The 18966-nt window shown below is 41.7% G+C and overlaps 1 protein-coding gene across 3 annotated transcripts in view; it reads left to right on the top strand.

The window, feature by feature from the left end:
- Window positions 1-18966, top strand: part of COMMD10 (COMM domain containing 10) — a 788131-nt gene that overhangs the window by 445523 nt on the left and 323642 nt on the right. Inside the window, exon 6 of one of the 3 annotated variants that reach the window (XM_063964171.1) lies at window positions 6201-6224. The exons of the other annotated variants lie outside the window; for them this stretch is intronic. Coding sequence (XP_063820241.1) covers window positions 6201-6209 — 9 coding nt within the window. The 3' untranslated portion in view covers window positions 6210-6224. Of the gene's footprint in view, window positions 1-6200; window positions 6225-18966 lie in introns of those variants that run through there. 3 annotated transcript variants of the gene reach the window in all.

Below are 18966 nucleotides of genomic sequence, written 5' to 3' on the forward strand. Positions count from 1 at the left end.
TGAATTGATAATACCAAATATATATATATATATATATATATATATATATATATATATATATAGAACATTGCGTGTTGGTTATACAGATGTCTGGGGGCAAATCACGGTGCACCCCATTGTTTCTCTCTGGTGGTACCCACCTTCCTCTAGGGAGTATCATTCCAAGAAGATACAGTCAGAGATCAGGAACACTGGAAAATAGAATATGCTGCCAATCCCCCCTCTCTTATCAGGTTTTATATTTTATACAGAAATGCACTTTTAAGTTATTTTGAACCTTTGCAAACATATTTTCAATTTAACTATTAACTATCCATCGATCATTTGAACATAAGATAGAGCTGCTATTTACTGTCATGGATTCTGTGTATTTTTTATGTTCACAGAAGTATTCACAGAACATTTCCTTCTTCTACTCTATATCTACTGTACATCATGTGCATCCACAGACAGTCTTTGTGTGTTCCAGAGTAAAATATATTGTCGGTGCACCAGCCTTCAGTGCACCTTAAATGGAAAGATATTTGCAGAAACAGGACTTTTTTCCTGCATATTTTCCAAGTGAAATGATTGCCTTTTGGAATAGATTTCGATGGAAAACAAAATATGTAGAAAATTAGATTAGATTAGACACTGTTCTTGTGTTCCATTGTGCTGGAAATAACGGCAGAGCTGTGACAACCTGTGGGGGAGCATAATTTTAATACTGGCATAAATGACTTTGTTAATATTAAACTTTTTTGTGCCCTGATTTACCCTTTCATTTAACCTACATGTAAATGTATGTGTGTATATTTTTTCTAGTTGGACTTTCTACATTTTGTCGTATATAAAAGTAACTGTTGAACTAATGTGTGTGCCAGATAAGAAGTCAGTATGGTCATGTCTGGTATTTTGAGGCTTGATATTGTCTGGAATTATAGATTCAAAACGTATGTGTATCATATAAGAATAGACACACACAGTGATTTATATGTGTTACATTAAAGAAGTTGATGTTTCATAATGATAAACTACTAAGTTTTAAATTCTGAGTCCGGTGGTTGATTTTACCTATCTTGCAGCCCCTCCAGGTAAAATCTGCCATCTCAGCTCAGTGTCAGTGAGCCAGATACAGTCCGTGACTGCACTGGCTACACTGTGACAGGCAGAGACTTCCTATTGGAAGTCCTGTCCGTCACAGAAACTACAGGCAGTCCCATTGGACATTGTTTCTTCACTCTGGGACTGCCAGGCCATGCTGCAATAAGCAGAGAGCAATCTTCCTGTAGGAAGCCACTACCCAACTTTCGTGCAGCCCTGGCAGGCTTTGATGGTGTGCAGCCGATGCAGTCCATAGAAACTGGGGGTTTGCACAGTTGCACCCTTGCTTCTGCGCATAAGCCGGTGCCTGCAAGATCCATTGCGCAGATGCCAAGATTAGTGGCTTGGTATCTCCACACCAGGCATGGGGGTATCTGTATAAGCCCTCCTAAAAGTAAGTAGGAGCCACCGCTGCCTGAATCTAATGAACTCACATGCCACACAAAAAAATCAAGTATAACCCTGAAGTCTTACATTGACCAAGCCGTAATGGTTTTTATTACCGATTTAAGACTCAAGAGAGACCGATTTTAGAGCTAGCTGATTCAGAGAGGTTTTCTTAAAAGCTCTTACATTGAGGGTAATGTGTTTCTAAATAGGATGGATGACTGTCTACATCTGGAAAAGGACCACTTTTATATCTCTAAAATACCTGTTATAAAAACCATCCAAACACTACTCCTTAGGAATATCTATTATTGCCCTGTCATAAAAACATAGCATTTAACAGCAGGTAAAAACCACTTGGCCCATCTAGTCTGCCCATTTTTTAACCTTATTATTACCTCAGACTTATTCATGATTATTACTTTGTAAGGATATCCTTATGTCTATACCATACATGTTTAAATTAGAGATGAGCGGGTTCGGTTTTACTCGGATTTACTCAAATCTCCTTATTGGCTCACGGACTTCACGTGTTTTGAATAAGAAAAATCCAGAAAAAAAGAACTTGCGATAATTCTGGCATTAAGAACCGAGTTAATCCGAACCCGCTCATCTCTAGTTTGAATTGCTCTACTGTCTTAACCTCTACCACCTCTGTTGGGAGGCTATGCCAATTGTCCACTACCCTTTCTGTCCAGCACTGACAATCTTCTCTTTTATTAACATTTATAAGCAGCAGCATATACTGTAGCACTTTACAGCCTCTGCTCTATTTGAGGATGTTGCCGAGTTGCACACAAGTCCGTTTGCAGAGTATAAGGTAACTTGCGCGTTTTGCTTTGCACATGCACCAAATGAAATTGTTCGCAGCTAACTACGGGTGATGCAGATTCGTCCACAATACCAACAATTCTCCACTTTTCTCCACATATATAAGCTTTAATGGAAGGTTGTCATTATGGAAGGTAAGTTCATTAAAGGCATGTCAGTGGCATTGTGGGCTATGCTGAGTTGTGCATCAATGCACCTGTTGTCAGACAGATATTTTGTACTACTTATGTGGCTGGGTAAGTGAGCCTATGAAACAAAGGGAGTGGATAGGAGTAGTTTTTCTGTTGGGTTGGGCACAACTCACTTATACTGGTAAATATATGCATGTGTATTTCTGTTCACATAATGTGGTGGCAGTTACAGTCAAACTGAATACAACTTTGTCTTTATTATACAACTTTGTCGTTATTAGCCAGCTTGATGAGTTGCACGTCTTCCCTATATTGCTCCGTCATTACTTCCATCTTGTATTGTACTATATTGTTTGTAGAATGCATGTATGTTGGTCTGATACTGTTAGCATTTTCTAAAATGCTGCTTGTCCCATTTCTGCATGTTTCAGTCTACAGTTCAAATGCAAAGAAAACATTGGAAGCGCTAGCCATCTATGCTTATATTTAATGTGATTTTAGTAGAATTGAAATATGAAAGGAATACGTTATTGGGTATGTGGTCTAATGGAGAGTAAAGTAAAGAAATAGTCTACCCTTGTAGATCAGGTTTATTCAACATGAGGCTGTCCAGCTGCTCTGAACCTACACATACAAGCGTGCCCTAATAGCAAAATTGTGACAGGACATTCTGGTATGTGTACTTCCACTTCAATTGGAGGCACCTTTACAAAGACCCTATTACGGGTAGAAACGCATCAGCAGCAGGTGGATTTGGTCGCTGTTTGTTCTTGCAGAACAGGGGAGATACAGTTCGGGAGGAGGAGGAACGGAGAAGCCTTGCGGCGCTGCAGCGCTGAGAGACTCACAGTAAACTGACAGCTAGCGGTGGAGATTTGGCATCAGCGGGTAAAGTAAACCCATTTTTGAAAGCACCGTTTTCTTAATAACGGCGTCCCGAGGATCTGGTGAGCTCTATTCTATATGCATCTGAAATCCAGGATTGTATACCGGTAAACCCCATAAAACCGAACTGCACCCCATGAGTTTTAAAAAGGAATGTTTTTTAAGAATAAAGGATTTTATTTAAGATTCATTCATGGTTGATGAACTATTTGGATCATATGGAATATTTTGGTAGAAGATTATACCTATCTTTTTGACAGAGTGTTGGAGATACACAGCTAAGAGATCCATTTAAAAGGGTAACAGCAGCGCTGTTGATCCTTTTCTGTGACTTTATTATTTATGGAAGTGTTGAGGCCAGTGCCTGCATCTTCCAACACAGATTTACTGGCCTCGGAAGTGCAGATGAGATGTTGAATCTGAGTTGCCTTAGGCTTACTTAAATGGCTGATGCAGCACTCAGGTCTACATTTTCTGTCAGTAGGCATCTTTAGCCCTCCAAAGACGCAGCAGTGATGCTATTACCGTCCATCTCTGAATCACCCCCATAGTGTGTCAGATATTTGGATTGTATTATACAGTTAAAGCATGTTATGTATGACTACTTACCTGCGAATTGTTGCATATTTTACCTGTCATCGTTGCACTTTTTCTGTATTACAGATGGAGCCACGCTAATCATGGCTCCTTCTGTGCCTGGGCGCGCCCATCGCTGCATCTGGGCCAGAGGTGCGTCCGTGATGCGCATGCGCCCCATTCCCCATAATGGGAGTGTCTCTGCACTCCCGTAGCGGGGCTAGGCGCCAGATCGCCTAGTCCCACCGGGATTGCATATGTGCGATGGATCCGCACTAGATGAGTGCAGCTCCATCTGTATAGCTTTCCTCCTGACAGATGCAGCAGTGAGAAAATTCACTACTCCTTCTCTTGCCCTGTTTTCAGTGTAGGAAGTAAGTATTTCAAAGTGTATCCAGTTTTCATTATAGAAAACAGAATTGAATTTGTTGTATCATTATGTCTTTTTCTGCCAAATTTGAATTAAGATTGTCAAACTCGAGAAACAAATTGTGCAGTGGTTAAAAATATGGATTAAACATTGAGTGAAGTCCAACAATTTTCTACTTTCTCCCAGTTTGGGCATAACAATGATTCCCCCCTCCCCGCCCCAACCAAACAGTCTGTTTGCATAACACATGTGTTTATCTCTATACAAGGTAAAATGGAATTGCACATTTACAATGTGGCTCTGCTCTGCAAATACTGATGAGGATGGTGTTAATGCTCAGCTAATCACTATGCCACACACACCCACTAGAGTCCTGGCACTGGTAATAAGCTGGACAGAGTTCTCATCTTTGTACTGATTCTATTCTCAACAACAGAAATATACCTCAGTCAAGAAATCAAATCACTAGCAAATGCTCCCTTGTTTTGCACTGATACTTTATCTTGTGGTACTTTGCAAGAAAACATATTGCAAACAATTATCTGCAAGATTTGATCCTGCTTAATAGCAAAAGAAAAAAATGCTAAATAAATATATATATTTTTATCTCACTCCCAACGGTCACCCGCCTGTCTGTTTAAGATGATAAGACCATGCATTGGTTGCCAGCATGCACTGGATTTACAGGACTACAGATGGAAATAGCACAATGACTCTGTGTCACATCTGACTCTCTACACTTGCTTGAGTGTTCTACTGTATTCGCTGAGTGATTTCTCATCCTTTGTACTAATTTACTCTCATATTTTGTCATTCCCTTTATCAAACTCAATATTTTCAATTATGTGAAAAAGAAAATGAGCATTTGCGATTTGAGCATTGTAGTGTGTTTTGGAACAGCAACGCTGACCGGTGATGCCCAGGCTGGCAATCTGGTTATTGTGACATCTGCAAGATGGACTGGTATGTTTCGGTGTGTAGTGAGAGAGTATAAGCTCACAAACATTTGTTTAATTGGACTCCTCAGTGTCTATCACCCCAGCCTAGTGGAACAGTCAAAAGTACCCAGTCAATGTGCAGCTTGAACTTGGTCTCACTTGGGTATAAGGTTGATAGTTGTGCCAATAGATAGATACAATTCTGGGCTTCTGTGTTCGGAGCTGGGTTTTTCTTCACAGTTTGGCTCTAGTGAGACAGTCAGAAGAGCCCATTGATGTTGTTTGGAAATTCTCCAGATATAGAATTAGCTGTGGTGAGGAAAGATACTGTAAGTCGGCAATACATTTTCTTCACTTTTCTGCACAGATCCCCATTGGCCGTACACTGAATAAGAGCTACTTCTAGTAAGAGTTCCAGTAAAAGCTGGGGGCAGCCAAAATTAATTCATTGCTAAATCAATTTTAATAAGTTTTTTTTTTTAATAAACAACATAACAAAATACATTCTAGACAAGATAATGAAATTTAACTTAATTCGACAAAGGTCAGTTACTGATGTAGCATAATATTTACTTAATTGGCAAGTTTTGTTGCTTTGTAAATAATACATCAATGGATGAGTTTCCCTGTAAAATATTATAAATGGATAGCAGCAGTATACTATGTGGTGATCTTGGAGGAACTGACTACAGATATGTTTTTTCCAAGACCAATAGACAAAAATAGCTATTATGCTTTATTTTCTGCAGTTCAACAACTGAATTACATAAATGCCAGAGATTTAGGGGGGAATTCAATTAGCCATGGTAATTTACTGTGGGCTATGCAAGTAGTTCTGAATGCAACCCTGCCGGCAGGTCTCATTGGGGCCTTTTTTTGGGACCATGGCAGGCCCCTACAAACATCACTGATAATTAGGCTGCTTTCGAGATTGCAACAGTGAAAAAACTTAAGTCTGTAAACTTATCACAAATTCTTTGTGTTTTCACCCAAAAACAGAAAATGTAGCAGTTGGAAAAAAACAGGCTCAATTTGAAAAGCCCGAAGCTGAAGCTTGACGCTACCCCCCTTTTCTGTAGCCGTTACATTTTCGGAGCTAATTGAAATCGCCTTTTATTATGGATTTCAGCTGATGATTTCTATTATGTTATACGTCAGAAGAATGTCGGTGGACTAAACCCTAATAGTGAAGAATAATTTCAGTAAATGAACATATACATGTGTATAATGTAGATAATTTGTTTATTGTACTCAATTATCTTTGACGCTGCAATGTGTTTCTGACTAATTCTGCATTGAGCTCATTTTAATATTCTTTTCCTAGTAAAAACTTAACTTTGAGTAGAATGGTTATGAAATATTGTACTATAGTGTACCTTTAATTCTCTTAAGAGATTGTTTTCCATATCAATTATGAAAGATATTATGATACAGTATGCGCTGTATTGGAACATATAGCTTTTTATATGTGCAGGTATATTTACTAAGCAATGGTTTACGAAAGCTGTAGTCTCTTGGCTGTTATGGTCATGTGATTTAAAAGGGCAGCAATATTAAATGCAAAACCCTTTTAAATCCTTGAGCTAGAACCAATAACTGAAGAAAGCAGCTGCCACTTAGTAAACATACTGTACCCCTCGGTTTTTATATATTTGAAATGTGTATGTTCTTCCCATGCGTGCATGGGTTTCTGCAGGGTCCTTTCGTTTCCTCCCACTCCCCAAAAACATTCTGGCAGGTTAATTGTTTACTGGCTAAAAATGTACCATCGTTTGTATGTTTGTATTAGTGATTTACACTGTAAGCTCAAATTTGGCATGAACTGATATGAATGATATTTATTCTCCATACAACCTAGTATAAATGGGTATGGGTCACTAGGTCAACATTCATTAGGTCGACTACTATTGGTTGACATGCATTAGGTCAACACGGTCACTAGGTCAACATGGAAAAATGTCGACATGAGGGTTTTTTTTACCTTTTTTTGTGTCGTTTTCATCGTACAGTGACGGGGAACCCCAATTAGTGCACTGTGTCCCCTCGCATGGCTCACTTCGCTTGCCATGCTTCGGGCAAGGTGCCGCACTCTGCTACAGCTGCGCTCGGCACAGGTTACTATTACCAATCGTAGTCCACGTGGATCCTAAAGTATGAAAAAGTTCAAAAAATCAAAGAAAAAAAAGGTGAAAAACGCATGTCGACCTAGTACATGTCAACCTAGTGACCATGTCGACCAGTAGTGGTCGACATTATGACTGTAAGCCGTATAAATAGTTGCAATACTCTATATAAAAAAATTGATAACAATTCAAGCCCAAAATGATGTCTGTTGATGAGTTTTAATTTCTAACAATGGGCCTAATTCAGTAGAATCTGCTACTCTTGCAATCGCATACTGGGGGCCGCCCTTTGCAGGGCAAGGCCGCCCAGCATACTGCCCACCAACTGCGATCATGCTGGAATTGCGGTCGTGCCAAAATAAGAGTGTGGTCGCAGAAACTATAGAAGTCTCCTGCCAGCGCATTCCTGCCAGCTGCCCTGAAAACACAGCAGACACGGCTCCGTTACCCCGTCGCCTTACCGAAAACGCTCCATTGCCGCCCACCCTGCAAATGCCTCTGCCTGTCAAGCAGGCAGAGGCCTTCACGATTAATGAGGCCCAACAGCATTAACTGCACGTACATGACGGAACCTGCACGTGCGTAGTGGGCTCATCTCAAAAAATGCGGTTGCGTTGCTATGCAACCTGAATTAGGCCCAATGTACTTTCTTTTTCCTATTTTGATATTGGTTACACTGATAACTAAAAGATGGTATTATCAATATGAAATGTTCGGAAGTACACAACTGGGTACAGAGAGCATATTCTTAGTACCTAAATAAATGGCAAAAGCACCCCATTTTTTTCTATTTTCTACTTCTTAATTAAAGTCCTCTACTTTTTGCAACACATCTTATATATGAAATGTGTTGCTCCAGTTCATATGCTTACAATTTCAGATATGGTATCTGGCTGCATATAATCTATCTAAAGATTTTAATTTAATGTATTATTATTATAATTTTTTTTCGTTAACTTGTATTTGACATATGAAACATTCTGCTGTATACGTCTTTTCAATAGCTGCCATCTGTAAACAATTTCTGAGAATAGTCATGCTGCTTATATATTTGTTGCTGGAAATATATAGTATATTTCCTCTTATTCTATTGTTTTAAATTATTCAACACTCGCATTTTTTTAAAGTTAGTTTTATAAGTTCACATTTATTGATGGGAAGAATTTACAATGCAAAGCATCACATAATGACCCTATTCAGGGGACATGTTATGTTGCTATTGTAGTACACCAAGGTCCATCAAGTCTGAATTGTATTTGATATGCTTAGATGCATCTGCCTCGAAGTAAATTTCTCCTAGACATTCTCTTCAAATGCAGACAGTGATACCAATAATAAGATATCCCCAAGCTTAGTTCACAATTTTTTTAAAAAATATATGTGATTCTAAACGGTAAAAATGTGCTATTAGAACTTCCTTTGAACTTCCTTCTCCAAGATGCCTTTCTTCTTCATCCACTAGGGGTCACTGGAGTACTCTTGGGATATGGACGGGCGTTAGCAGGACAGGCACTAAATAGTTAAATCAGTAACTCCCCTCCATACCCCCATAGTACCTCAGTGTTTTTTCGGTGCCTCCCCAGGATAGAAGCACACGTGGATTCCTCCACATATTTTTCTAATTTTTACTTTTATTTTTACTTTTTACCCAGTCCCTTCCCAGCTTATAAAAGAAGCTTGGGTCCGGGATTGTTGGTGCTGCAGAGTGCAGCAGATGGCTTGTCGGCGCTCATGAGAGGAGCACACCGCCATAGACCACAATCAGCTTTAGCTGATGGCAGCCTGGGGCTGCAGAAGGAGTTGGACAGAGCTTAACAGAGAGAAGCCCCGTCATAGACTCCGTTGATTTCTGAGCGGTTAGGCAGCTCACATTGCCGCCGCTCACTTGCTGTGTATTGCTGGGGGTGAGGGGCAGTCAGCTCCCTCGGCTGCCCGCTATGTGGGGTCTGTAACTGTATTTTACATGTTCCCCTGCTGCCTCCCTAGCGCTGGCCACCAGCCGCCCACGTCTCAGCGTCGCCCGCTTCCTAGCGACGCTCCACGGCCCAGCCGCTGCCGCTCTTCAGTGCCGCTCCATGGCACAGCCGCTGCCGCTCCCCGCCTCTAACCGCTACTCGCCCAAGTGTCTCTGCCCCGGACAGCTTCTAAGCTGCCGCGGCTCTGTGTTCAGGCTGACTGCGGACAGCTCTCACTGCTGCCGCGGTCCGCCAGCATGAAGCGCTGAGGGGGAGATCGCTGGGGAGAAGGGGGAGGATTATGCCCGCAGCAGCACAGCGGGAGGCCCTTATAACTAAACTGCATTATAATGCAGCAAGTAAATCAGGCTATTAAGCCTGTGTTTCCTGTGTAGAGAGGTCTCATTTACACTCATATAGGAAGGTGGCTGTTGAAATGTAAACCCTATTATCAGACTGTTAAGCCTGTGAGTTAAGAGGGTCTCAGTTATTTTATGGTGGTGGATGGATATATAGGTATATATATGTGTATCTTAACTAATACTGTGATAATCTGAGCAGTTTGCTTTATTATACATTTGTATATTCAGAGCACATGGCTGAATGCCATTTTAACTCTACTTCCTGCTTCTTGCAGGAATTTGCTGTCCTACAACACTCTGCCATCGGATGGAGCAGGGGTGTTGGTAGGAATTTGAACAGATCAGGTTTTATATACTCTGGACTTGTCTATCTTTGTATACTTGTTTGTCTGTGTACATAATGAATAAGACACCGGCAAAATTAAGAAGAAAAAAAAAGCAGCTTAACTGCAATGTCTGTGCAAGTGTGTTACCTGATGGATCGACCACATGCACAGTATGTTTGTATGTACAGCTACAAATACGATGGGCAAGTCTAGCGGATGTAATGTCTGTCTAGGACCTTGCAAAGGTCCAGGTCTAGTTCGGGTCACAAAGATAGTTATCATTTCTCTTATAATTTACCAGTTTCTGCTATGTGGCATTCTGACGATTCAATGCCAGACCTCACATCGCATGGACCAGCAGTCAGATAGTGAGGATACTGCCAGCCCAGCCATTGATAATCTCATCAACCTCTTTGAAAGGATGAGGTGTTAATTGCTAAACTACAGACATCTCCGGTGTGTTCCCTTATTCAGTGTCTCTTAATAGTTAACAGAGGCATAGAAGAATCTTGATAAACGGGTTTTTGTACCTTGCCGGTTTCTATCTAGTTACCCATTTCCAGAATCTGTGACATCTAAATGGGAGAATCCTCCGATGGTGGATTTGTCTGTGTCAGTACTTTCTAAACAGTTAACCATTCCAGTACCAACTGCTACTACGCTTAAGACCCGTCAGAGCGTAAACTAGAAGCTATGCTAAAGTCAATGTATACAGCAGCAGGGGTGTTGCTTAGACCTGCTTTGGTTGGAATTTGGGTAAATAAGACTGTAATTACACTTCTCGCTGATCACGTCTATGAATCTGCTGAATATTTATGTACAGCTTCTATGGACGTCGGCCAGGTTAGTTCTCGCCTTTCAGCTTCACTAGTTGCGGCACGACATGCACTGGCTGCGTTTTTGGCAAGCGGAGGCAGAGTCCAAACGAATAGAAGCATTGCCTTATGCTGGAGAGAAGTTGTTTGGTCCTGAATTGAACAAATGTATTTCTCAGGACACTGGGGGAAAGTCTGGTTTCCTACCATTGCCTACACAGGCTCCTAAACGGAAATATTCAGGTCCAGTTTTCAAAGCCTTTAGACCTCCTTTCAAGGCCATGCTAGAGAAACAAGTACACACAGTAGACATGGTAGACGACGTGGTTTTTATTAAACCACCAACCATCATCAAGACAGTGGCATGACGGACCTCCAGGCCATCTCGGATCTTCAGTTGTGGGGGCGCGTCTGCAGACGTTCCATTTGGAGTGGTTTCAGACATTCACCGATGGGACGATCCGCAATTTAGTGTTTAAAGGTTACAAAATAGAGTTCAATTGTCTATCACCAAAGCGCTGTTCCAAGACAGGTTTGCTTGTGTCAGAAGTCAAGAAGGCGATTCTGCAGATCGCGATTCAGTCTCTGCTAGTTTCAGCAGTTTTGATCCCGGTCCCAGTTCACCAACTGGGTCCAAATTTATTATTCCAGTCTTTTGTAGTACCAAAGCCGGATGGCTCGGTCAAACCGATATTGAACCTAAAGAGGCTCAGTCAGTACGTCACTTACTACAGATTCAAGATGGAATCCCTGTGTTCAGTAATTGCAAGTTTAGGGCCACAGGAATTCATGATTGCGCTGTATCTCAAGGATGTGTACTTGCATTCCAATTTGATACCGCATCAGCTATACTTAGGGTATGCAGTATAGCAAAACAGTTATCAATTTCAGTTTCTACCGTTTGGCCTCTCGTCTGCGCCTCTGGTATTCACCAAAGTGATGTCTGTGATGATAGTTCATCTCCTCCAATCCCTGGGAGTGATAATAGTTCCGTACTTAGAGGATCTGCTTATCAAGTCTCTGTCTCAACAGATACTCCTCCAATATGCCTTACCAACGTACAATGTGCTAGTTCAGCACGGTTGGATTATCAACTTCAAGAAATCAAATCTGATTCCGTCTCAACGACTTCAATTCCTAGGAATGATTCTCGATACGGTGGATCAAAGAAATTACCTGCCAGAACAGAAAGTACAGAGTATTCGTCATCTGGCACAGTTAGTGCTCAAGCCACGCACAGTCTCGGTGCATTTGTGCATTCGACTATTAGGAAAGATGGTGGCGTCTTCCGAAGCGCTCCAGTTAGGAAGTTTAGATGTTCTCGCACAATGGTCAAATTCGCATCTACAAATTCACCATATGGTGCGGTTTCCTCCACGGGCCAGAGTATCACTACTCTGGTGGCTCCAAGTACACAATCTCACCGCAGGAAAAAGGTTCGACATCTGGAATTGGATAGTTCTAACGACGGACGCGAGTCTCAGAGGTTGGGGAGCTGTGATCCAAAATTGTCAGCTTCAGGGTCTCTGGACAGATCACGAAAGATTGCTGTCTATAAATGTCCTGGAACTCCAGGCAATTTACAACGCGCTGCGACATGCAGTGCACATGCTCTGGTCTCAGACTGTCCAGGTGCAGTCAGACAACGTGACAGCAATCGCGTACATCAATGAACAAGGAGGAACAAGAAGCCGCATGGCCATGCGGGAAGTAGCTTGAAACCTCAATTGAGCCGACTATCACCAGGTGATATTGTCGGCAGTGTTCATTCCGGGAGTGGACAACTGGGAGGCGGATTATCTCAGCCGTCGGGATTTTCATCCAGGAGAATGGGTATTAAATCCAGAAGTGTTTCACATATTGGTCCAGAGGTGGGGTTACCCACAGGTGGACCTGATGGCATCTCGCCAAAATCATCAAACACCCCAGTATGTGTCCAGAACACGAGATCCAAAGGCAGTGGATGCTCTCACGATCGCGTGGCCGTACAGCCTCGTGTATCTGTTTCCACCGTTTCCGCTGCTTCCTCTATTGCTAAAGCGGATCAAACGAGAGTCCACCACAGTCATACTAGTGGCGCCTCATTGGCCACAGAAAGCATGGTTCTCGGATCTCCGCGGGCTACTCACAGACGATCCTTGGCTACTCCTGCTACGTCGGGACCTGTTTCAACAGGGTCCGTTCCTTTACCCCGATTTAGCGCGGCTGCGTTTGACGGGGTGGCTGTTGAAACCACCCTCTTAAGAGAGGGTATTCAGGAATCGGTTATACCAACCATGTTACGTGCTAGGAAGCCAGTTACGGCAGCTCATTATCACAGAATTTGGCGTGCCCATATAGGTTGGTGTGAAGCTCGGAAGTTTCCGACATCATCTTTCAAGTTATCCCGTTTTTTGCTATTTTTACAGACGGGATTGGATGGAGGACTACGTTTATCTACACTAAAGGTGCAGGTCTCTGCCTTGTCAATTTACTTTCAAAGGCGTTTGACTCTTTTGCCGACTGTGCGCACCTTCCTGCAAAGTGTCCTCAGAGTACAGCCTCCATTTATACGACCTACAGCGCCATGGGACTTGAATCTGGTTTTAGATTTTTTACAGTCTTCATATTTTGGACCCTTACAACAAGTGGATGTTAAATTTCTCACTTGGAAAACAATTTTTCTCCTAGTCTTAGCTTGAGCAAGGCGTGTTTCAGAATTGGGTGCCTTGTCATGCAAGCCACCGTATCTGGTGTTTCATGATGATAGAGCGGAACTTCGGACGAATCCCGCTTTCCTACCAAAGGTAGTATAATCTTTTCACATTAATCAACCAATCGTAGTACCTGTGTTATCAGCAGATTCAGGAACTTCAGCTAATTTGGATGTGGTACGCGCACTATGCGTTTATGTAGCCCGAACGTCTACAGTACGTAAAACGGATACATTGTTTGTTCTCTATGATGCGGTCAATATGGGTTGTCCAGCGTCCAAGTAGACCTTATCCAGATGGATTAAGCTGACCATACATCAGGCTTATCTTCATGCCAGGCTACAGCCGCCAGTATCAGTTTCAGCTCATTCCACACGTTCTGTGGGAACTTCATGGGCAGTAGGTCGTGGGGCCTCTAGGACGCAGCTTTGCCGGGCGGCTACATGGTCATCAGTGCACACGTTTGTGCGCTTTTACAAGTTTGATACATTTGCGGCATCAGCATCTAGCTTTGGCCGTCTAGTGTTACAGGTGCCAAACAGCTCTCCCGCCCACGGGGGAAGCTTTGGTGCGTCCCAAGAGTACTCCAGTGACCCCTAGTGGATGAAGAAGAAAATAGGATTTTGGTACTTACCAGATAAATCCTTTTCTTTGAATCCACAGGGGGCACTGGATGCCCACCCAGAGCAGTTTTACCTGTCTTGTGGTAAGTTCAGTGGATCTTATGGTAACACATTCTCACCGACTTGTTCAAATGTTCAGGCTATATCGATTATTGTGTCAACTGTTTAGTTGTCCGTTACGTTATGTGTCAACTTCATTATTGTCCGTTATGTTATAATGTTATATGTAATTCTCCATTGTTAATCTTCTCTATCGCTCCTGTTTGGCTCAGTAAAAAAACACTGAGGTACTATGGGAGTATGGAGGGGAGGAGAGTTACTGATTGAAATATTCAGTGTCTGTCCTGCTAACGCCCGTCCATATCCCAAGAGTACTCCAGTGCCCCCTGTGGATTCAAAGAAAAGGATTTATCTGGTAAGTACCAAAATCCTATTTTTAATCCGCACCACAGCAGATCTTACATGCACTAGCTCTTGAAGTGTCCATTCCGAGCAAATGAGACACGTTGTGACCCATTTTTTTGAACCAATAGTGGACTATAAATACTTGCTAACATAGGTGAATGTTGACTGGAAGAATGTTGACTGGAATACATACATGATGTCGAATGCTACGCAATTATTTTAAAGCAAAGTCTAAGGGTCACTTTTCCATACTCATAACGTTAGACTTCTCTCCAACTTTCATCACTGCATATCACTTTTTTTTTTTTTTTTTTACAACCTTCATTTCATTAGCTTTTTTGGCACAGTTATTTCCTGGTCCACATTTAACCAAATCAGCTGCACTTTCAGTGTACCTATCTCTGGCATAACCTCTCCTCTGCTCCTAGCATTCCATTCTCACAATGGGGGTCATTCCGAGTTGTTAGCTCGTTATTTTTTTGTCGCAACGGAGCGATTAGTCGCTAATGCGCATGCGCAATGTCCGCAGTGCGACTGCGCCAAGTAAATTTGCTATGCAGTTAGGTATTTTACTCACGGCATTACGAGGATTTTTCTTCGTTCTGGTGATCGTAATGTGATTGACAGGAAGTGGGTGTTTCTGGGCGGAAACTGGCCGTTTTATGGGTATGTGCGAAAAAATGCTACCGTTTCTGGGAAAAACGCGGGAGTGGCTGGAGAAACGGAGGAGTGTCTGGTCGAACGCTGGGTGTGTTTGTGACGTCAAACCAGGAACGAAACTGACTGAACTGATCGCAGATGCCGAGTAAGTGTGGAGCTACTCAGAAACTGCTAAGAAGTGTCTATCGCAATTTTGCTAATCTTTCGTTCGCAATTTTGATAAGCTAAGATTCACTCCCAGTAGGCGGCGGCTTAGCGTGTGCAAAGCTGCTAAAAGCAGCTTGCGAGCGAACAACTCGGAATGAGGGCCAATGTTCTGTTTTCAGTTATTGGTGAAATAACTTGTTCATTTGGTATTCAATACCACATCTATGCTGGTGATGCTTGCTGACATAGCTACCTTTTCTGTTCCCATTTATACTATACCATTTGGATAACACTCTCTGTTATTTTGACATGGACAGTCCAACGTTACCTAAGCTCAAAAAGTACCAAACAAGTCTCCTTCAGCAATCACAACACCATCACCACAAATTCCTCAGACTTCCATGCCCGCTGCCTTGGTGTCACACTTGACTTAATCCTCTGCTTTGGCTCAGTCCTCTGCTTTTCTCCTCACTTCCAGTCTCTTTACAATGCTTTTGCCTCTAACTTTTGATATATTATTAGAAAATAAAGTTTTCTACACCGAGGTCCAACCCAAATTCTTCTACTACTGCAGTCTCCTGTCTCCCATTTTCCTCACCCATCTGTCCCCACTATACATTTTAAAAACAATAGCACAACTGTTTATCTCCCCTTGCCATACAACCTCCATCATAGCAGACTGCAAATTCCTACAGTTTCTCCATATTTTTCAGGATCCAATTTAAAATGTATTCCTTCACTTACAAATCCCTCACCACCACCCTTTCATATACCTATAACCTCATCTAAAAATACTCTCCCTTAAGACCTCTTTTATAGGGTATGACCTGCTTTCACCTATACCCATTTCAATAGAACACCCTCACCACTGTGACAATCTTCACCCCTAATCAGTCATACTTGCTCCTCTGGTCTCAACACTGTATTTTTCCCATGAGCCAGATTGGGTTTTCCTTTTTAATGTGTACAGCTTTAAAAATTTGGCCAGATTCACCGGAATTGCACCAATGCTTGTATTTCACAGGCTATTACATGTCTCATATATACAAGTGTTGCAATTTATTATTTATAAATATTTGGAAATAACCCCAGAATTCATTGTTTTGTTTCAGAAAGCCCTGCAGTTAGTTTGCTTTCCCATGTATGTAGACTTGTGATAGAGACATATAGGCAATAATAATAAAATGTGTACCCCTTGCCTGTGTCTACCAATGCTTTCTCACGAACAAGGCAAATGAGTCTTAGTACTGAGAAACACAACCAAATGAGTCAGGTTTCACTGAAATCTGTTAGCTGGAAGGAAGCAAGTTAATCAGTACAACATTAAAACTGTAAGATTTCAATGTAAAAGCATGAGTATAAAATAGCAAATTATTACTATGGCTTTGCTTAATTAGCAAGAACAGTGTAATGAGCAGTACAAGTTTGTCAAAATACAACCCACAACTAATTTAAATACATATAATCTGTAATTTCCATGTACTTTGCCAAATTATTTCGAAAATGGAGTTCTTAAAGAGTAAGATAACTTTTTAATTAACCCAGTTGGTTTTATCTGTTCCAATAATGCATATTTTGAGTTTACAGTAAAGATAAGTCTGCCTCTATTATGTAGCCTTTATACATTTTTATTATAAAACTATATGTTAGGGAACTCCAACGCTATATGTGTGAGACCCCTAGAGCTGGTGAGAGGGTCTTCTGCCAATATAATCCCCCTACTGTTCCCTTAGTGTACAACACACACATCAGTACTTAGGGGGCTGTCTGGGCTTAAACTCCTAGCAGTAAGGGCTCACACAGTAGGCTTGTGACCACAAGGTAATAAACCTGGAGTGTAGCAGCTTGCAAGGCAAGTGTTAGTTGCAGGCAGACTGGATACAAGATAACTTTGCGAGCGTGGGGTTAATATAAAACATACAGACTAAGCGGGTGTAACTGAAGACAGCAGGACTTTCTGAAAGCTGGATATACAGCAAAGCAGGAGTTTATTGCAGGCCGTGTTAGCAGGATATGCTAGCCGAAGCCTTCTGCACTAGGAGTGTGCAGGATTCACAGAACTCCAATGGTAACTGAAGCAATGAAGAGTGAGTTGTAGGAAACTTAGCCAGGCAGTGGTTAACTGCTGGAACAATCAGGTGCTGAGTGTGTACTGATTGAAAGCAAAGTGCTGACAGCATGAACTAAGATGCAGAAAGACTTGCTAGATGAACTGTGTCAATGCTGCAGATTGCAATAACACACAAAGGCTAAGATGTAGCTTAAGTACAGGATACGCCTCAGACTTGTAACCTACAGGTATGACTGCAGTGTATAAACTTGGCTGCAGAAGGCATCCACAGACACAGAGGCTGGATATGCATGGAACTAGGATTGGAAGGATATATTTACAAAGACTTGATGAGCCTGGACATGAATCAGGGACCAACACGAGAGTTACTGGAGGGCCACAGCAAGACATGGAGCAGGAATGGACAAAGAATAGCAGATACTGGGCAGGATCCAACAAGGCATGGGTGCAGGACTGACAGAGACAACACACAGAGGACTGAGGCAGGATACAGGAATGCAGGTACTGTGCATGGAGGCAGGGTCCCAGGATTCAGGAACAGACAGACTGTAAACTGTACAGGGTACAGTGCCCGTGTGATGAGCTCGCTAGGTGCAGGAACTAGGAAATATCACCTGCAGGGCAGAACTGACAAGAATCCCTAATAAAAAGGAGAGAGACCAATCACAGTAGTAATCATGCTGGAGTCAGGCATTCTAAACATGTATGCTGCTGCACATAGCAGCCAGCTTCCTAGTTGCTTGGAGACAGCCAGAATACAGACAGGAAAGAGCTCCAGCAGCATCAAGGTCACTAAGCAGCAAGCCGCAATGGCTACACATAAAGCCATATCACCTTGAAATTGTCTACATATTTATTTTTTAAAAACTAAGCATCATCTGTTGTTTAAGGCTTTGCAAGGTTTCAATACCATATTTTCCTACTACTAAAGACCTCCTAATAGTCATTTTTGGCAGATATTTCCCAATTGCATACTGTTTTATTATTATTTTTTTATTACTGCAGTTACAATTGACCACTTTTGTAAATGTGTAATAATCACAGGTTTCCCTATTTATACTTTTATTGTTAATGTTCATTAGTCTCGCTGCAATTGAACAGGACTTAGATCATGGACTCTATTTATTATTATAGAGCAGTAGCATGAATTTTATATCAACGCAGTAATACAAATTTTTTCAAAGATTACATTTTCTGATAAAATATCAGCTTAGCAGGTGAGTGATACTCAGCTCCCCAGAAACACTGGCTGGTCGTGGTAGGAGTAGATAACTTAGGTTTGGAGCACCTGCATGTACTTGATATGGCTTGCTAATAGAAAACTATCCCTAAATATCCCCTTACTTGTTAGTAAATAGACTCCATTGGTGTTTGTGTATTCTGTCCAGCATTCAATGAAGAATTGTTATATTAACTATAGTGGCTGTTTAGAACTGCAGTTAAAAATGGACATAAGTTAACAATATTGTCAAAAACATTGGAGTAATACAACATTTTCCTTTATTTGCAAATAGCAGGGGGTGGTTTCCACTCCTAATGCCATTAATCATTATTTGTTGTGACTTTTGCAGAGCTCTGTCTACTT

The sequence above is a fragment of the Pseudophryne corroboree genome, chromosome 1 (assembly GCF_028390025.1).
Source record: "Pseudophryne corroboree isolate aPseCor3 chromosome 1, aPseCor3.hap2, whole genome shotgun sequence".
Classification (NCBI taxonomy): Eukaryota; Metazoa; Chordata; class Amphibia; order Anura; family Myobatrachidae; genus Pseudophryne; species Pseudophryne corroboree.